General features: G+C 43.4%; 1 protein-coding gene across 3 annotated transcripts in view; it reads left to right on the top strand.

Moving 5' to 3' along the window:
- LOC118940255 (noelin-2) overlaps nucleotides 1–17,797 on the top strand; it is a 74,310-nt gene extending 56,513 nt beyond the window's left edge. For all 3 annotated transcript variants that reach the window (XM_090195091.1, XM_090195089.1, XM_090195090.1), the window contains exons 6-8: nucleotides 11,436–11,612; nucleotides 13,121–13,294; nucleotides 15,621–17,797. In XM_090195091.1, coding sequence (XP_090051217.1) covers nucleotides 11,436–11,612; nucleotides 13,121–13,294; nucleotides 15,621–15,941 — 672 coding nt within the window. In that variant the 3' untranslated portion in view covers nucleotides 15,942–17,797. The remainder of the gene's footprint in view (nucleotides 1–11,435; nucleotides 11,613–13,120; nucleotides 13,295–15,620) is intronic.
- Nucleotides 17,798–22,035: the final 4,238 nt, after the last annotated feature.

The raw sequence follows: 22,035 nt of genomic DNA, 5'->3' as shown, positions 1-22,035 counted from the left end.
TAGATATGTATAGTGTAATAATGTGTTTATAGATATGTATAGTGTAATAATGTGTTTATAGATATGTATAGTGTAATAATGTGTTTATAGATATGTATAGTGTAATAATGTGTTTATAGATATGTATAGTGTAATAATGTGTTTATAGATATGTATAGTGTAGTGTGTTTATAGATATGTATAGTGTAATAATGTGTTTATAGATATGTATAGTGTAATAATGTGTTTATAGATATGTATAGTGTAGTGTGTTTATAGATATGTATAGTGTAATAATGTGTTTATAGATATATATAGTGTAGTGTGTTTATAGATATGTATAGTGTAGTGATGTGTTTATAGATATGTATAGTGTAGTGTTGTGTTTATAGATATGTATAGTGTAGTGTGTTTATAGATATGTATAGTGTAGTGTTGTGTTTATAGATATGTATAGTGTAGTGTGTTTATAGATATGTATAGTGTAGTGATGTTTATAGATATGTATAGTGTAGTGTTGTGTTTATAGATATATATAGTGTAGTGTGTTTATAGATATGTATAGTGTAGTGTTGTGTTTATAGATATGTATAGTGTAGTGTTGTGTTTATAGATATGTATAGTGTAGTGTCGTGTTTATAGATATGTATAGTGTAGTGTGTTTATAGATATGTATAGTGTAGTGTGTTTATAGATATGTATAGTGTAATAATGTGTTTATAGATATGTATAGTGTAATAATGTGTTTATAGATATGTATAGTGTAGTGTGTTTATAGATATGTATAGTGTAATAATGTGTTTATAGATATGTATAGTGTAGTGTTGTGTTTATAGATATGTATAGTGTAGTGTGTTTATAGATATGTATAGTGTAATAATGTGTTTATAGATATGTATAGTGTAATAATGTGTTTATAGATATGTATAGTGTAGTGTGTTTATAGATATGTATAGTGTAGTGTGTTTATAGATATGTATAGTGTAGTGTGTTTATAGATATGTATAGTGTAATAATGTGTTTATAGATATGTATAGTGTAATAATGTGTTTATAGATATGTATAGTGTCGTGTTTATAGATATGTATAGTGTAATAATGTGTTTATAGATATGTATAGTGTAGTGTGTTTATAGATATGTATAGTGTAGTGTGTTTATAGATATGTATAGTGTAATAATGTGTTTATAGATATGTATAGTGTAATGTGTTTATAGATATGTATAGTGTAATAATGTGTTTATAGATATGTATAGTGTAGTGTGTTTATAGATATGTATAGTGTAGTGTGTTTATAGATATGTATAGTGTCGTGTTTATAGATATGTATAGTGTAATAATGTGTTTATAGATATGTATAGTGTAGTGTGTTTATAGATATGTATAGTGTAGTGTGTTTATAGATATGTATAGTGTAATAATGTGTTTATAGATATGTATAGTGTAATGTGTTTATAGATATGTATAGTGTAATAATGTGTTTATAGATATGTATAGTGTAGTGTGTTTATAGATATGTACAGTGTAGTGTGTTTATAGATATGTATAGTGTAGTGTGTTTATAGATATGTATAGTGTAGTGTGTTTATAGATATGTATAGTGTAGTGTGTTTATAGATATGTATAGTGTAATGTGTTTATAGATATGTATAGTGTAGTGTGTTTATAGATATGTATAGTGTAATAATGTGTTTATAGATATGTATAGTGTAATGTGTTTATAGATATGTATAGTGTAGTGATGTGTTTATAGATATGTATAGTGTAGTGTGTTTATAGATATGTATAGTGTAGTGTGTTTATAGATATGTATAGTGTAGTGTGTTTATAGATATGTATAGTGTAGTGTGTTTATAGATATGTATAGTGTAATAATGTATTTATAGATATGTATAGTGTAGTGTGTTTATAGATATGTATAGTGTAGTGTGTTTATAGATATGTATAGTGTAATAATGTGTTTATAGATATGTATAGTGTAATAATGTGTTTATAGATATGTATAGTGTAATAATGTGTTTATAGATATGTATAGTGTAATAATGTGTTTATAGATATGTATAGTGTAGTGTGTTTATAGATATGTATAGTGTAGTGTGTTTATAGATATGTATAGTGTAGTGTGTTTATAGATATGTATAGTGTAATAATGTGTTTATAGATATGTATAGTGTAGTGTCGTGTTTATAGATATGTATAGTGTAGTGTGTTTATAGATATGTATAGTGTAGTGTGTTTATAGATATGTATAGTGTAATAATGTGTTTATAGATATGTATAGTGTTGTGTCGTGTTTATAGATATGTATAGTGTAGTGTGTTTATAGATATGTATAGTGTAGTGTGTTTATAGATATGTATAGTGTAGTGTGTTTATAGATATGTATAGTGTAATAATGTGTTTATAGATATGTATAGTGTAGTGTGTTTATAGATATGTATAGTGTAATAATGTGTTTATAGATATGTATAGTGTAATAATGTGTTTATAGATATGTATAGTGTAATAATGTGTTTATAGATATGTATAGTGTAGTGTGTTTATAGATATGTATAGTGTAATAATGTGTTTATAGATATGTATTGTGTAGTGTGTTTATAGATATGTATAGTGTAGTGTGTTTATAGATATGTATAGTGTAGTGTGTTTATAGATATGTATAGTGTAGTGTGTTTATAGATATGTATAGTGTAGTGTGTTTATAGATATGTATAGTGTAGTGTGTTTATAGATATGTATAGTGTAGTGTGTTTATAGATATGTATAGTGTAATAATGTGTTTATAGATATGTATAGTGTAATAATGTGTTTATAGATATGTATAGTGTAATAATGTGTTTATAGATATGTATAGTGTAGTGTGTTTATAGATATGTATAGTGTAGTGTGTTTATAGATATGTATAGTGTAATAATGTTTATAGATATGTATAGTGTAATAATGTGTTTATAGATATGTATAGTGTAGTGTGTTTATAGATATGTATAGTGTAGTGTGTTTATAGATATGTATAGTGTAATAATGTTTGTAGATATGTATAGTGTAATAATGTGTTTATAGATATGTATAGTGTAGTGTGTTTATAGATATGTATAGTGTAGTGTGTTTATAGATATGTATAGTGTAGTGTGTTTATAGATATGTATAGTGTAATAATGTGTTTATAGATATATATAGTGTAGTGTGTTTATAGATATGTATAGTGTAATAATGTGTTTATAGATATGTATAGTGTAGTGTGTTTATAGATATGTATAGTGTAGTGTGTTTATAGATATGTATAGTGTAGTGTGTTTATAGATATGTATAGTGTAGTGTGTTTATAGATATGTATAGTGTAATAATGTGTTTATAGATATGTATTGTGTAGTGTGTTTATAGATATGTATAGTGTAATAATGTGTTTATAGATATGTATAGTGTAGTGTGTTTATAGATATGTATAGTGTAATAATGTGTTTATAGATATGTATAGTGTAGTGTCGTGTTTATAGATATGTATAGTGTAGTGTGTTTATAGATATGTATAGTGTAGTGTGTTTATAGATATGTATAGTGTAATAATGTTTATAGATATGTATAGTGTAATAATGTGTTTATAGATATGTATAGTGTAATAATGTTTATAGATATGTATAGTGTAGTGTGTTTATAGATATGTATAGTGTAATAATGTGTTTATAGATATGTATAGTGTAGTGTGTTTATAGATATGTATAGTGTAATAATGTGTTTATAGATATGTATAGTGTAGTGTGTTTATAGATATGTATAGTGTAGTGTGTTTATAGATATGTATAGTGTAGTGTGTTTATAGATATGTATAGTGTAGTGTGTTTATAGATATATATAGTGTAGTGTCGTGTTTATAGATATGTATTGTGTATCTGTGGTTTAGTGATGTTTTAATGCAGGGCTCATCTGGGAAAGAGGTCTCAGCATGAATCCCTGACTAAACAACACACACACAGAGACCCACACACCTCCATGTCACTGTCATTTCCCCTCGGTCTCCATGACGACAGTCACATTGCAGCACCCCGGCTTGGCATTCGTGAATTTGTCTTCAGCCTGTGTGTGTGTTTCAGTGGGTAATTGGGACTGTAAGGCCTTCCTGCTATTGATTAATGATGCATTATGAAACACATAGTCCTTACACGTAAACCCACTCAGGATATATCAATTACACACACCTCAACAGGGAAAGAGGGGGAGGAGGGAACAGGGGAGGAGAGAACAGGGGAGGAGAGAACAGGGGAGGAGAGAACTGGGGAGGAGAGAACAGGGGAGGAGAGAACTTGGGAGGAGAGAACAGGGGAGGAGAGAACAGGGGAGGAGAGAACTTGGGAGGAGAGAACAGGGGAGGAGAGAACAGGGGAGGAGAGAACAGGGGAGGAGAGAACTGGGGAGGAGAGAACAGGGGAGGAGAGAACAGGGGAGGAGAGAACTGGGGAGGAGAGAACAGGGGAGGAGAGAACAGGGGAGGAGACAACCGGGGAGGAGAGAACAGGGGAGGAGAGAACAGGGGAGGAAAGAACAGGGAGGAGACAACCGGGGAGGAGAGAACAGGGGAGGAGAGAACAGGAGAGGAGAGAACAGGGGAGGAGAGAACAGGGGAGGAGAGAACAGGAGAGGAGAGAACTGGGGAGAAGAGAACAGGGGAGGAGGGAACAGGGGAGGAGACAACAGGGGAGGAGACAACCGGGGAGGAGAGAACAGGGAAGGAGACAACCGGGGAGGAGAGAACAGGGGAGGAGACAACCGGGGAGGAAAGAACAGGGGAGGAGAGAACAGGGGATGTGCAGAGTGTGAGAGAGATCAAAAAGAAGATAGGCAAGGAGGAAGAGACTGAGTGAGGGATGGCATGAAAGGAGAGCGAGGGATGGGATAAAAGGAGAGCGAGGGAGGAGATGAAAGGAGAGTGAGGGAGGGGGTAAAAGGAGAGCGAGGGATGGCATGAAAGGAGAGTGAGGGAGGGGGTAAAAGGAGAGCGAGGGAGGACATGAAAGGAGAGCGAGGGAGGAGATGAAAGGAGAGCGAGGGAGGGCCTGAAAGGAGAGTGGGGGATGGCAGGAAAGGAGAGTGAGGGAGGGGTTAAATGGAGAGCGAGGGAGGAGAAAAAAGAGAACGAAGGAGGAGAACGAGGAAGGGCAGGAAAGGAGAGCGAGTGAGGGGTAAAAGGAGAGCGAGTGAGGGGTGAAAGGAGAGTGAGGTATGGCTGGAAAGGAGAGCGAGGGAGGAGTTGAAAGGTTGAGCGAGGGAGGAGTTTAAGAGACCGAAGGAGGAGAACGAGGAAGGGCAGGAAAGGAGAGCGAGTGAGGGGTGAAAGGAGAGCGAGGAAGGGCTGAAAGGTTGAGCGAGGGAGGGGCTGAAAGGTTGAGCGAGGGAGGAGATAATAGAGAGAGACAGAGGAGAGGTGGAGAGGGACAGGGAGAGAATGCCCAAAGGGAGGAGATTAAAGAGAGAGACAGAGGAGAGGTGGAGAGGGACAGGGAGAGAACGCCCACAGGGAGGAGATAATAGAGAGAGACAGAGGAGAGGTGGAGAGGGACAGGGGGAGAACGCCCACAGGGAGGAGATAATAGAGAGAGACAGAGGAGAGGTGGAGAGGGACAGGGAGAGAACGCCCACAGGGAGGAGATAATAGAGAGAGACAGAGGAGAGGTGGAGAGGGACAGGGAGAGAACGCCCACAGGGAGGAGATTAAAGAGAGAGACAGAGGAGAGGTGGAGAGGGACAGGGAGAGAATGCCCACAGGGAGGAGATTAAAGAGAGAGACAGAGGAGAGGTGGAGAGGGACAGGGAGAGAACGCCCACAGGGAGGAGATAATAGAGAGAGACAGAGGAGAGATGGAAAGGGACAGGGATAGAACGCCCACAGGGAGGAGATAATAGAGAGAGACAGAGGAGAGGTGGAGAGGGACAGGGAGAGAATGCCCACAGGGAGGAGATTAAAGAGAGAGACAGAAGAGAGGTGGAGAGGGACAGAGGAGAGGTGGAGAGGGACAGGGAGAGAACGCCCACAGGGAGGAGATCATAGAGAGAGACAGAGGAGAGGTGGAGAGGGACAGGGAGAGAACGCCCACAGGGAGGAGATAATAGAGAGAGACAGAGGACAGGTGGAGAGGGACAGGGAGAGAACGCCCACAGTGAGGAGATTAAAGAGATAGACAGGAGAGGTGGAGAGGGACAGGGAGAGAATGCCCACAGGGAGGAGATTAAAGAGAGAGACAGAGGAGAGGTGGAGAGGGACAGGGAGAGAACGCCCACAGGGAGGAGATAATAGAGAGAGACAGAGGAGTGGTGGAGAGGGACAGGGAGATAACGCCCACAGGGAGGAGATAATAGAGAGAGACAGAGGAGAGGTGGAGAGGGACAGGGAGAGAACGCCCACAGGGAGGAGATAATAGAGAGAGACAGAGGAGAGGTGGAGAGGGACAGGGAGAGAACGCCCACAGGGAGGAGATAATAGAGAGAGACAGAGGAGAGGTGGAGAGGGACAGAGAAGAGGTGGAGAGGGACAGGGAGAGAACGCCCACAGGGAGGAGAAGGTCGTAGGAAGAGTTCTGGGAACTTTTTGCTGCAACCTATCGAATGTTCCGAGAACTTGCACAGAACCAATTTTGGTTTTCAGTGAAAACATTACTGGAACACTGTGTTATTACATTACTGGTACAATGTGTTATTACATCACTGGTACACTGTGCTATTACATCACTGGTACACTGTGTTATTACATCACTGGTACACTGTGCTATTACATCACTGGTACACTGTGTTATTACTGGTACACTGTGTTATTACATTACTGGTACACTGTGTTATTACTGGTACACTGTGTTATTACATTACTGGTACACTGTGTTATTACTGGTACACTGTGTTATTACATTACTGGTACACTGTGTTATTACATTACTGGAACACTGTGTTATTACATCACTGGTACACTGTGTTATTACATTACTGGTACACTGTGTTATTACATCACTGGTACACTGTGTTATTACATCACTGGTACACTGTGTTATTACATTACTGGTACACTGTGTTATTACATTACTGGTACACTGTGTTATTACATTACTGGTACACTGTGTTATTACATTACTGGTACACTGTGTTATTACATCACTGGAACACTGTGTTATTACATCACTGGTACACTGTGTTATTACATTACTGGTACACTGTGTTATTACATTACTGGTACACTGTGCTATTACATCACTGGAACACTGTGTTATTACATTACTGGTACACTGTGCTATTACATCACTGGTACACTGTGCTATTACATCACTGGAACACTGTGTTATTACATTACTGGTACACTGTGCTATTACATCACTGGTACACTGTGTTATTACATCACTGGAACACTGTGTTATTACATTACTGGTACACTGTGCTATTACATCACTGGTACACTGTGTTATTACATTACTGGTACACTGTGCTATTACATTACTGGTACACTGTGTTATTACATTACTGGTACGCTGTGTTATTACATTACTGGTACACTGTGTTATTACATTACTGGTACACTGTGCTATTACATTACTGGTACACTGTGCTATTACATCACTGGTACACTGTGTTATTACATTACTGGTACACTGTGTTATTACATCACTGGTACGCTGTGTTATTACATTACTGGTACACTGTGTTATTACATTACTGGTACACTGTGTTATTACATCACTGGTACACTGTGTTATTACATCACTGGTACACTGTGCTATTACATCACTGGAACACTGTGTTATTACTGGTACACTGTGTTATTACATCACTGGTACACTGTGTTATTACATTACTGGTACACTGTGTTATTACTGGTACACTGTGTTATTACATTACTGGTACACTGTGTTATTACTGGTACACTGTGTTATTACATTACTGGTACACTGTGTTATTACTGGTACACTGTGTTATTACATTACTGGTACACTGTGTTATTACTGGTACACTGTGTTATTACATTACTGGTACACTGTGTTATTACATCACTGGTACACTGTGTTATTACATTACTGGTACACTGTGTTATTACTGGTACACTGTGCTATTACATCACTGGTACACTGTGTTATTACTGGTACACTGTGTTATTACATCACTGGTACACTGTGTTATTACATTACTGGTACACTGTGTTATTACTGGTACACTGTGTTATTACATTACTGGTACACTGTGTTATTACATTACTGGTACACTGTGTTATTACATTACTGGTACACTGTGTTATTACATCACTGGTACACTGTGTTATTACATTACTGGTACACTGTGTTATTACATTACTGGTACACTGTGTTATTACATTACTGGTACACTGTGTTATTACTGGTACACTGTGTTATTACATTACTGGTACACTGTGTTATTACATTACTGGTACACTGTGTTATTACATTACCTGGAAACCTAACGAGAACGTTTGAGGAACGTTCTGTGGTGGTTTTTACAGATGTCGTGCACAACATTTTAGTGAACGTCAGGAGAACGTTTCATATTAATACATAATTTTTTAAATGTTGATATCAAAAAAATTATTTAAATGTTTTCGTGATGTTATAATCCTTAGATAACACCCTATCTAGAACCTAGTGGGGAATCTTAGCTCATGTTCTGGGAATGTTCCCGGTTTGCTGGGCTCACACTCAGCTATTCTTCTCCAAACACACCATGAAACTCATCCCTCTCTCTTCTCATCCCTCTCTTCTCCTCCCTCTATCTTCTCATCCTTATCTCTTCTCATCCATCTCTCCTCTCATCCCTCTCTCTTCTCATCCTTCTCTCTCGTCATCCCTCTCTTCTCATCACTCTCTTCTCATCCCTCTCTCTTCTCATCCTTCTCTCTCCTCATCCCTCTCTTCTCATCCCTCTCTTCTCATCCTTCTCTTCTCATCCTTCTCTTCTCATCTCTCTCTCAGCTCCTTCTTCTACCTCCTCCTTCTAACTCCTCATATCTCTCTCTCTCTCTCTCTCTCTCTCTCTCTCTCTCTCTCTCTCTCTCTCCCTCCCCCCTCCTCTCCCTCCCTCCTCTTCTAACACTCCTTTCATCTTTGTCTCCTTATTTCAACTTTAGGTAATTAAACCTCATTCATGTCTCTTTTCATTGTTCTTCTGCTCCTACATACTGTTCTTCTTGTTTCCTCTTCTCTCTCTCTGTGGATTCCTCTCTTGGTTTCTCCTTCCATTTCCTCTCTAATCCTTTTCCCAACCATCCCCCTCCCCATATACCCTCCACATCTCTTCTTACTGTCCCTCTCTCCATATACCCTCCACATCTCTCCCCATATACCCTCCACATCTCTTCTTACTGTCCCTCTCTCCATATACCCTCCACATCTCTCCCCATATACCCTCCACCTCTCCCCCATATACCCTCCACATCTCTCCCCATATCCCCTCCACATCTCTTCTTACTGTCCCCTCTCCATATACCCTCCATATCTCTCCCCATATCCCCTCCACATCTCTTCTTACTGTCCCCTCTCCATATACCCTCCATATCTCTCTCCATATACCCTCCACATCTCTCCCCATATACTCTCCACCTCTCCCCCCATATACCCTCCACATCTCTCCCCATATCCCCTCCACATCTCTTCTTACTGTCCCCTCTCCATATACCCTCCATATCTCTCTCCATATACCCTCCATATCTCTCCCCATATACTCTCCACCTCTCCCCCCATATAACCTCAATATCTCTCTCCATATACCCTCCATATCTCTCCCCATATCCCCTCCACATCTCTTCTTATTGTCCCCTCTCCATATACCCTCCACATCTCTCCCCATATACCCTCCACCTCTCCCCACATATACCCTCCACATCTCTCCCCATATCCCCTCCACATCTTTTCTTACTGTCCCCTCCCCATATACCCTCCATATCTCTCCCCATATCCCCTCCACATCTCTTCTTACTGTCCCCTCTCCATATACCCTCATATCTCTCTCCATATACCCTCCACATCTCTCCCCATATACTCTCCACCTCTCCCCCCATATACCCTCCACATCTCTCCCCATATCCCCTCCACATCTATTCTTACTGTCCCCTCTCCATATCTCTCCCCATATCCCCTCCACATCTCTTCTTATTGTCCCCTCTCCATATACCCTCCACATCTCTCCCCATATACCCTCCACCTCTCCCCACATATACCCTCCACATCTCTCCCCATATCCCCATCACATCTCTTCTTACTGTCCCCTCCCCATATACCCTCCACATCTCCCCCATATACCTCCCACATCTCTCCCCATATACCCTCCACATCTCCCCTATATCCCCTCCACATCTCTCCCCATATCCCCTCCACATCTCTTCTTACTGTCCCCTCACCATATACCCTCCACATCTCTCCCCATATACCCTCCACATCTCTCCCCATATACCCTCCACATATCCCCCCATATACCTCCACATCTCCCCCATATCCCCTCCACATCTCTCCCCATATACCCTCCACATCTCCCCCCATATACCCTCCACATCTCTCCCCATATCCCCTCCACATCTCTCCCATATCCCCTCCTCATGTCTCCCCATATCCCCTCCTCACCTCTCCCCATATCCCCTCCTCATCTCTCCCCATATACCCTCTACATCTCTCCCCATATCCCCTCCACATCTCTCCCATATACCCTCCACATCTCTCCCCATATACCCTCCACATCTCTCCCCATATCCCCTCCACATCTCTCCCATATACCCTCCACATCTCTCCCATATACCCTCCACATCTCTCCCCATATACCCTCCACATCTCTCCCTCTCCCCCTATACCCTCCACATCTCTCCCCATATACCCTCCACATCTCCCACCATATACCCTCCACATCTCTCCCTCTCCCCCTATACCCTCCACATCTCTCCCCATATAACCTCCACATCTCTTTTTATCTTCTTAACCCCTGATGTCTCCCTAACCCTGTCCTCCATCTCTAACATACTGGTAGGTAGTGTACACCTCTAACATACTGGTATTTAGTCTACACCTCTAACGTACTGGTAGTAGTCTACATCTCTAACATACTGGTAGGTAGTCTACATCTTGAACATACTGGTAGGTAGTCCCTCTCTCTCTCTCCCTTTCCCTCTCTCTCTCTCTCTCTCTCTCTGTATGGATGGGTACTACAAGTGTGTTTGAGTACTGAACCATATGGGACTTAATTTGAAGACAGAACTTAATTATCTCTCTCTTCTCTCATTGTCTCTCTCTCTCCTCTCTCTCTCTGTCTCTCTCGCTCTAGTCTCTCCTCTGTCTTTTCTCTCTGTCTCTCTCTCCTCTCTCTCTGTCTCTCTCCTCTCTCTCTCTCTGTCTCTCTCGCTCTAGTCTCTCCTCTGTCTTTTCTCCCTGTCTCTCTCTCTCTCCTCTCTCCTCTCTATCTCTCCTCTCTCTCTCTTTCTTTCTCTCTCTCTAGGTGTGGTCTATGGATGGTTACTATAAGGGGAGGCGTGTATTAGAGTACAGGACCATGGGAGACTTCACTAGAGGACAGAATTTTGTTCAGCACCTCTTACCTCACCCCTGGGCCGGGACAGGTCATGTGGTCTACAACGGGTCACTGTATTACAACAAACACCAGAGCAACATACTGGTACACTACACACACACACACCCCCTGTCCTCTCTCTGACCCCCTGTCCTGTCTCTGATCCCCTGTCCTCTCTCTGACCCCCTGTCCTCTCTCTGACCCCCTGTCCTTTCTCTCTGACCCCCTGTCCTCTTCTGACCCCCTGTCCTTTCTCTCTGATCCCTTGTCCTCTCTCTGACCCCCTGTCCTCTCTCTGACCCCCTGTCCTTTCGCTCTGACCCCTTGTCCTCTCTCTGACCCCCTGTCCTTTCTCTCTGATCCCTTGTCCTCTCTCTGACCCCCTGTCCTCTCTCTGACCCCATGTCCTCTCTCTGACCCCCTGTCCTCTCTCTGACCCCCTGTCCTCTGACCCCTTGTCCTCTCTCTGACCCGCTGTCCTCTGACCCCCTGTCCTCTATCTGACCCCCTGTCCTCTCTCTCTGACCCCCTGTCCTCTCTCTGACCCCCTGTCCTCTCTCTCTGACCCCCTGTCCTCTCTCTCTGACCCCCTGTCCTCTCTCTGACCCCCTGTCCTGTCTCTGACCCCTGTCCTCTCTCTGACCCCCTGTCCTCTCTCTGACCCCCTGTCCTCACTCTGACCCCCTGTCCTCTCTCTTTCTCCCTGTACTCTCTCTGACCACCTGTCCTCACTCTGACCCCCTGTCCTCACTCTGACCCCCTGTCCTCTCTCTTTCTCCCTCTCCTCTCTCTGACCCCCTGTCCTCTCTCTCTGTCCCCCTGTCCTCTCTCTCTGTCCCCCTGTCCTCTCTCTGACCCCCTGTCCTCTCTCTGACCCCCTGTCCTCTCTCTCTGACCCCCTGTCCTCTCTCTCTTACCCCCTGTCCTCTCTCTGACCCCTTGTCCTCTCTCTGACCCCTTGTCCTCTCTCTGATCACCTGTCCTCTCTCTGACCCCCTGTCCTCTCTCTGACCCCTTGTCCTCTCTCTGACCCCCTGTCCTCACTCTGACCCCCTGTCCTCTCTCTTTCTCCCTGTCCTCTCTCTGACCCCCTGTCCTCTCTTTTTGACCCCTGTCCTCTCTCTGTCCTCCTGTCCTCTCTCTCTGACCCCCTGTCCTCTCTCTAACCCCCTGTCCTCTCTCTGACCCCCTGTCCTCTCTCTGACCCCCTGTCCTCTCTCTGACCCCCTGTCCTCTCTTTTTGACCCCTGTCCTCTCTCTGTCCTCCTGTCCTCTCTCTCTGACCCCCTGTCCTCTCTCTAACCCCCTGTCCTCTCTCTGACTCCATGTCCTCTCTCTGACCCCCTGTCCTCTCTCTGACCCCATGTCCTCTCTCTGACCCCCTGTCCTCTCTCTGTCCCCCTGTCCTCTCTCTGACCCCCTGTCTTCTGACCCCCTGTCCTCTGACCCCCTGTCCTCTCTCTGACCCCCTGTCCTCTGACCCCCTGTCCTCTCTCTTTGACCCCCTGTCCTCTCTCTGACCCCATGTCCTCTCTCTCTGACCCCCTGTCCTCTCTCTGACCCCCTGTCCTCTCTCTGACCCCCTGTCATCTCTCTGACCCCCTGTCCCGTAGGTGCAGTACCACTTCCGATCCCGTAACGTGGTGCTCCAGAGGAGTCTGAGTGGAGCAGGTTACAACAACACCTTCCCCTACAGCTGGGGGGGGTCTTCTGACATAGACCTGATGGCTGATGAGACCGGCTTCTGGGCAGTCTACACCTCCATAGCTAACGCTGGGAACATACTGGTAGGTAGTCTACACCTCTAACATACTGGTAGGTAGTCTACACCTCTAACATACTGGTAGGTAGTCTACACCCCCAACATACTGGTAGGTAGTCTACACCTCCAACATACTGGTAGGTAGTCTACACCTCTAACATACTGGTAGGTAGTCTACATCTCTAACATACTGGTAGGTAGTCTACATCTCTAACATACTGGTAGGTAGTCTACACCTCCAACATACTGGTAGATAGTCTACATCTCTAACATACTGGTAGGTAGTCTACACCTCCAACATACTGGTATGTAGTCTACACCTCTAACATACTGGTAGGTAGTCTACATCTCTAACATACTGGTAGGTAGTCTACACCTCTAACATACTGGTAGGTAGTCTACACCTCTAACGTACTGGTAGGTAGTCTACACCTCTAACATACTGGTAGGTAGTCTACACCTCTAACATACTGGTAGGTAGTCTACACCTCCAACATACTGGTATGTAGTCTACACCTCTAACATACTGGTAGGTAGTCTACATCTCTAACCTACTGGTAGGTAGTCTACATCTCTAACATACTGGTAGGTAGTCTACACCTCCAACATACTGGTAGATAGTCTACATCTCTAACATACTGGTAGATAGTCTACACCTCTAACGTACTGGTAGGTAGTCTACATCTCTAATATACTGGTAGGTAGTCTACATCTCTAACATACTGGTAGGTAGTCTACACCTCTAACATACTGGTAGGTAGTCTACACCTCCAACATATTGGTAGGTAGTCTACACCTCTAACATACTGGTAGGTAGTCTACATCTCTACTGGTAGGTAGTCTACATCTCTATCATACTGGTAGTAGTCTACACCTCTATCATACTGGTAGGTAGTCTACACCTCTACTGGTAGTAGTCTACACCTCTAACATACTGGTAGGTAGTCTACACCTCTACTGGTAGGTAGTCTACATCTCTAACATATTGGTAGGTAGTCTACATCTCTAGCATACTGGTATGTAGTCTACATCTCTAACATACTGGTAGATAGTCTACACCTCTAACGTACTGGTAGGTAGTCTACATCTCCAACATACTGGTAGGTAGTCTACACATCTAACATACTGGTAGGTAGTCTACATCTCTAACATACTGGTAGGTAGTCTACATCTCTAACATACTGGTAGGTAGTCTACATCTCTAACATACTGGTATGTAGTCTACATCTCTAACATACTGGTAGGTAGTCTACACCTCTAACGTACTGGTAGGTAGTCTACATCTCTAACATACTGGTAGGTAGTCTACATCTCTAACATACTGGTAGGTAGTCTACACCTCTAACATACTGGTAGGTAGTCTACACCTCTAACATACTGGTAGGTAGTCTACACCTCTACTGGTAGGTAGTCTACACCTCTAACATACTAGTAGGTAGTCTACACCTCTAACATACTGGTAGGTAGTCTACATCTCTACTGGTAGGTAGTCTACACCTCTAACATACTGGTAGGTAGTCTACACCTCTAACATACTGGTAGGTAGTCTACATCTCTACTGGTAGGTAGTCTACATCTCTACTGGTAGTAGTCTACACCTCTAACATACTGGTAGGTAGTCTACATCTCTACTGGTAGGTAGTCTACACCTCTACTGGTAGGTAGTCTACACCTCTAACATACTGGTAGGTAGTCTACATCTCTACTGGTAGGTAGTCTACATCTATACTGGTAGGTAGTCTACACCTCTACTGGTAGGTAGTCTACATCTCTAACATATTGGTAGGTAGTCTACATCTCTAACATACTGGTATGTAGTCTACATCTCTAACATACTGGTAGGTAGTCTACACCTCCAACATACTGGTAGGTAGTCTACATCTCTAACATACTGGTAGCTAGTCTACATCTCTAACATACTGGTAGGGAGGATGTGTGTGTGTCGAAGGTCACATCTCTCTCTCCTTTATCTCCCTCCCTCCCTCACCCCCTCGTTCCCTCCCTCCCTTCCTCCCTCCCCCATCACCCCCTCCCCCTCACCCCCCTCGTTCCCTCCCTCCCTCCCTCACCCACTTGTTCCCTCCCTCCCTCCCTCACCCCTCGTTCCCTCCCTTCCTCTCTCCCCCATCACCCCCTCCCCCCTCACCCCCTCCCTCCATCCCTCCCTCCCTCACCCCCTCCCTCCCTCACCCCGTCGTTCCCTCCCTCCATCCCTCCCTCCCTCACCCCCTCCCTCCCTCACCCCGTCGTTCCCTCCCTCCCTTCCTCCCTTCCTTCCTTCCTTCCTTCCTTCCTTCCTTCCTTACTTACTTCCTTCCTTCCTCCCTCACCCCCTCCCTCCCTCTCTCCAGGTCAGTCGGTTGGATCCTCGTTCTCTCGACATTCTCCAGAGTTGGGACACAGGGTTTCCTAAACGCAGCGCAGGGGAGACCTTCATGATCTGTGGTACCCTGTACGTCACCAACTCCCATCTTGCCGGAGCTAAGGTCCACTTTGCTTACCACACCAACTCCTCCAGCTATGAGTACACAGACATCCCCTTCCACAACCAGTACTCTCACATCTCCATGATGGACTACAACCCCAGAGAGAGGGCCCTCTACACATGGAACAATGGACATCAGGTCATCTATAACGTGACCCTGTTTCATGTTATACAGAGCGATGGATAGAGGAGGAGAGGAGGGGAGGAGGGAGAGGAGAGGAGAGAGACTGACGGACTATATCTCTATACAGAGAGAGGAGGAGGAGGGGGAGTGGGAGGGGAGTGGGTGAGAGACTGATGACTATATCTTGAGAGGAAGAAGAGGAGGGGAGGAGGAGAAGGAGGACTGATGGACTATCTATAGAGAGAGAGGAGGAGAAGGAGGACTGGTGGACTTTATCTCTATAGAGAGAGAAGAGGAGAAGGAGGACTGATGTACTATATCTCTAGAGAGAGGAGGAGAAGGAGGACTGATGGACTATATCTCTAGAGAGAGGAGGAGAAGGAGGACTGATGGACTATATCTCTATAGAGAGAGGAGGAGAAGGAGGACTGATTGACTATATCTCTAGAGAGAGGAGAAGGAGGACTGATGGACTATATGTCTAGAGAGAGAGAGGAGGAGAATGAGGACTAATGGACTATATCTCTATAGAGAGAGGAGGAGAAGGAGAACTGATGGACTATATCTCTAGAGAGAGAGAGGAGGAGAAGGAGGACTAATGGACTATATCTCTAGAGAGAGAGAGGAGGAGGAGGAGTACTGATGGACTATATCTCTAGAGAGAGGAGGAGGACTGATGGACTATATCTCTAGAGAGAGGAGGAGGACTGATGGACTATATCTCTAGAGAGAGGAGGAGAAGGAGGACTGATTGACTATATCTCCATAGAGAGAGGAGGAGAAGGAGAACTGATGGACTATATCTCTAGAGAGAGAGAGGAGGAGGAGGAGGACTGATGGACTATATCTCTAGAGAGAGGAGGAGGACTGATGGACTATATCTCTAGAGAGAGGAGGAGGACTAATGGACTATATCTCTAGAGAGAGGAGGAGGACTGATGGACTATATCTCTAGGGAGAGGAGGAGGACTGATGGACTATATCTATAGAGAGAGGAGGAGTACTGATGGACTATATCTCTAGAGAGAGGAGGAGGACTGATGGACTATATCTATAGAGAGAGGAGGAGTACTGATGGACTATATCTCTAGAGAGAGGAGGAGGACTGATGGACTATATCTATAGAGAGAGGAGGAGGACTGATGGACTATATCTATAGAGAGAGGAGGAGGACTGATGGACTATATCTATAGAGAGAGGAGGAGGAGGAGGACTGATGGACTATATCTATATATAGAGAGAGAGAGCCTGTATCTGGGACAGTTGGTGTGTCTATATATTTGAGGAAAATACATTCTGACTGAAGATGGAAACAGTCTGGGGTTGTGGAGACAGTCTGGGGTTGTGGAGACAGTCTGGGGTTGTGGAGACAGTCTGGGGTCGTGGAGACAGTCTGGGGTTGTGGAGAAAAGAAAGAGACACAGAAGTTGAATATGTTGTTCTACTTTATGACCAGAGCCCAAAGTAGTGCACTATATAGGGAAAAGGGCTCTGGTCTAATGTAGTGCACTATATAGGGAATAGGGCTCTGGTCTAATGTAGTGCACTATATCGGGAATAGGGCTCTGGTCTAATGTAGTGCACTATATAGGAAATATAGGGCTCTGGTCTATAGAAGTGCACTATGTAGAGAATAGAGCTCTGGTCTATAGAAGTGCACTATGTAGAGAATAGAGCTCTGGTCTATAGAAGTGCACTATGTAGAGAATAGAGCTCTGGTCTATAGAAGTGCACTATGTAGAGAATAGAGCTCTGGTCTATAGAAGTGCACTATATAGAGAATTTTGCTCTGGTCTATAGAAGTGCACTATATAGGGAATAAGGTATCATTTGGGCCTCTATATAATATTGATAATGTGTTGAGAGAGACAGCATGGTTCTTTATGTTAAACCTGAAATAAATGTTCCTGTTTACCATCTATCAGTCTGCTGTTATTTCTGGAACAGAGGAGAGGAGAGGAGAGGAGAGGAGAAGAGAAGAGAAGAGAAGAGAAGAGAGGAGAGGAGAGGAGAGGAGAGGAGAGGAGAGGAGAGGATAAATGTCCCTGTTTACCATCTAACTGTCTGTTGTTACTGTGAGACCAGCGTCAGTGTGTTGCTAACAGCTTCTCTTCCTCCACTGTCCTTGTCCCCTTACTGGGCTCCAACCGGTGGTCCTCTGACCCCAACACACCTGACCGCCCTCCTTGACAACGTACTGACCAGTTGAGCTGTAGGACACCACTGGAGATCTGTCAACCTCTGTTACATCTGTACACACTGGAACAGATTACAGGAGGAGGAGAGAGGGAGGACATGGGAGATGAAGGAGAATCAGTAGAGGAGAAGAAACAGTAGAGAAAGAGAGGAGGAGAGGAGGGAGATGAAGGAGAAGCAGTGGAGGAGAAGAAACAGTAGAGAAAGAGAGGAGGAGAGGAGGAGAGGAGGAGGCAGATGAAGGAGAAGCAGTAGAGGAGAGGAAGAGAGAAGGAGAGGAGGAGGCAGATGAAGGAGAAGCAGTGGAGGAGGAGAGGAGGAGGAGAGGAAGAGAGGAGGAGGAGAGGAGGAGGGAGATGAAGGAGAAGCAGCAGAGGAGGAGAGGAGGAGGCAGATGAAGGAGAAGCAGTAGAGGAGGAGAGGAGGAGGAGAGGAAGAGAGGAGGAGAGGAGGATGGGAGGAGGGAGATGAAGGAGAAGCAGTAGAGGAGGGGAGGAGGGGGAGTGGAGAGGAGGAGGCAGATGAAGGAGAAGCAGTGGAGGAGAAGAAACAGTAGAGAAAGAGAGGAGGAGAGGAGGGAGATGAAGGAGAAGCAGTGGAGGAGGAGAGGAGGAGGAGAGGAAGAGAGGAGGAGGAGAGGAGGAGGGAGATGAAGGAGAAGCAGTAGAGGAGGGGAGTAGAGAAAGAGAGGAGGAGAGGAGGGGAGGAGGAGAGGAGGAGGAGAGGAGGAGGCAGATGAAGGAGAAGCAGTAGAGGAGGGGAGTAGAGAAAGAGAGGAGGAGAGGAGGCAGATGAAGGAGAAGCAGTAGAGGAGGGGAGTAGAGAAAGAGAGGAGGAGAGGAGGCAGATGAAGGAGAAGCAGTAGAGGAGGGGAGTAGAGAAAGAGAGGAGGAGAGGAGGAGAGGAGGGGAGGAGGAGAGGAGGGAGATGCATAACCAAATCAACAAAGAAAATAAGATCTGAAAAAACAGTCTGAAAGAGTCTAAAAAGGGAAAGCATGGGAAGTGTGTGTGTATTTATGTGTGTGTATTTATGTGTGTGTGTGTGTATTTATGTGTGTGTATTTGTGTGTGTGTGTGTGTGTGTGTATTTGTGTGTGTGTGTGTGTGTGTATTTGTGTGTGTGTGTGTGTGTGTGTGTGTGTGTGTGTGTGTGTGTGTGTGTGTGTGTGTGTGTGTGTGTGTGTGTGTGTGTGTGTGTGTGTGTGTGTGTGTGTGTGTGTGTGTGTGTGTGTGTGTGTGGCATTAGACTATGACTCACAATAATTGTGTCTTATTATTTCCAAGTCACGACCCCTACTGTCCTGAATCCATGATAAACACACACATAATGAACAGACTACTAACGTAGAGTGAGATGGAGGGAGGGAGGGAGGGATAAAGAGGTAGATGGAGGGAGGGAGGAGATGGAAGGAAGAAGGAGGCGATGAAAGGAGAGATGGACGGAGGGAGGAGACGAAGGGGAGATGGACGGAGGGAGGAGGAGACGAAGGGGAGATGGACGGAGGGAGGAGGAGACGAAGGAGAGATGGACGGAGGGAGGAGGAGACGAAGGAGAGATGGCTCACCGCCATGCGTCTGTCCTCTATTTTGACAGAATATGGTTATATTATATTGATGTTGTTGTGATGTTGGAATGTGGTTATATTATATTGATGTTGTTGTGACAGAATGTGGTTATATTATATTGATGTTGTTGTGACAGAATGTGGTTATATTATATTGATGTTGTTGTGACAGAATGTGGTTATATTATATTGATGTTGTTGTGACAGAATGTGGTTATATTATATTGATGTTGTTGTGATGTTGGAATGTGGTTATATTATATTGATGTTGTTGTGACAGAATGTGGTTATATTATATTGATGTTGTTGTGATGTTGGAATGTGGTTATATTATATCGATGTTGTTGTGACAGAATGTGGTTATATTATATTGATGTTGTTGTGACAGAATGTGGTTATATTATATTGATGTTGTTGTGACAGAATGTGGTTATATTATATTAATGTTGTTGTGACAGAATGTGGTTATATTATATTGATGTTGTTGTGACAGAATGTGGTTATATTATATTGATGTTGTTGTGACAGAATGTGGTTATATTATATTGATGATGTTGTGACAGAATGTGGTTATATTATATTGATGTTGTTGTGACAGAATGTGGTTATATTATATTGATGTTGTTGTGACAGAATGTGGTTATATTATATTGATGTTGTTGTGACAGAATGTGGTTATATTATATTGATGTTGTTGTGACAGAATGTGGTTATATTATATTGATGATGTTGTGACAGAATGTGGTTATATTATATTGATGTTGTTGTGACAGAATGTGGTTATATTATATTGATGTTGTTGTGACAGAATGTGGTTATATTATATTGATGTTGTTGTGACAGAATGTGGTTATATTATATTGATGATGTTGTGACAGAATGTGGTTATATTATATTGATGTTGTTGTGACAGAATGTGGTTATATTATATTGATGTTGTTGTGACAGAATGTGGTTATATTATATTGATGATGTTGTGATGTTGGAATGTGGTTATATTATATTGATGTTGTTGTGATGTTGGAATGTGGTTATATTATATTGATGTTGTTGTGACAGAATGTGGTTATATTATATTGATGTTGTTGTGACAGAATGTGGTTATATTATATTGATGTTGTTGTGATGTTGGAATGTGGTTATATTATATTGATGATGTTGTGTCAGAATGTGGTTATATTATATTGATGTTGTTGTGACAGAATGTGGTTATATTATATTGATGTTGTTGTGACAGAATGTGGTTATATTATATTGATGTTGTTGTGACAGAATGTGGTTATATTATAGTGATGTTGTTGTGACAGAATGTGGTTATATTATATTGATGTTGTTGTGACAGAATGTGGTTATATTATATTGATGTTGTTGTGACAGAATGTGGTTATATTATATTGATGTTGTTGTGATGTTGGAATGTGGTTATATTATATTGATGTTGTTGTGACAGAATGTGGTTATATTATATTGATGTTGTTAAGACGTTGGTGACAATCTCTCCTCATTTTTTCTCCTCTCTTTTTTTCACTGTCTTCCTCCATTTCTACTTCTCTTTCTCCTCTCCTCCACCCTCTCCTCCTCCTCCTCCTCCTCCTCCTCCTCTTCCTCCTTCTCCTCCTCCACCCCCTCTCTTCCTCTCCAGTGTATCATGTCCTGGCATGGCCCCAGTCTGACAGAGTCTCCATCCTTCCCTGGTGCTCGTGTTCCCCCCTCCTTTCTCTTCTTCTCTCCGTCCTCTTCTCTCTCCTGGCACAGGTTCTCCATCCTTCCCCTGGTGCTAGGCAACCCCCCCCCCCCTCTCTCTCTCTCTCTCTCTCTCTCTCTCTCTCTCTCTCTCTCTCTCTCTCTCTCTCTCTCTCTCTCTCTCTCTCTCTCTCTCTCTCTCTCTCCTGGCGTAGAACCAGTCTCCTGGCTTGGTGTTCCCTCTGCAGCGGAAGAGAGGCTGTGCTTTTCCAGACGGCACTCCGGAATCACACACACACACACACACACACACACACACACACACACACACACACAGACACACACACCAGAGAAAGAGAAGCTCAGGGAGATTCTGAAAGCATAATTTTTAGTCCTTCATTTTTTATTAATCTATCTGTCTATCATCTATCCCTCTTTCTCTCTCTCTCTCTCTCTCTCTCTCTATCTGTCTATCATCTATCCCTCTTTCTCTCCATCCCTCTTTCTCTCATCCCTCTTTCTCTCCATCCCTCGTTCTCTCTCTCTCTCTCTTTCTCTCTCTCTCTCAGATATCAATTTGATTAATATTTCACAGCAGTTAAATGAGACCCCCTGTGAGAAAGAGGAATGGGAGAGAGGGATTGGACAGAGAGGTGTGAGCGAGAACATCATTCAGTTTAGTGAGGTTGAACCAACCCGACTGGTGAGAGA

The sequence above is a fragment of the Oncorhynchus mykiss genome, chromosome 13 (genome assembly GCF_057628025.1).
Source record: "Oncorhynchus mykiss isolate SJ-2025 chromosome 13, ASM5762802v1, whole genome shotgun sequence".
In the NCBI taxonomy this organism is placed as follows: domain Eukaryota; kingdom Metazoa; phylum Chordata; class Actinopteri; order Salmoniformes; family Salmonidae; genus Oncorhynchus; species Oncorhynchus mykiss.
The sequence above is the reverse complement of the archived record's forward strand: the minus strand, read 5'-3'. Positions and strand labels throughout refer to the sequence as shown.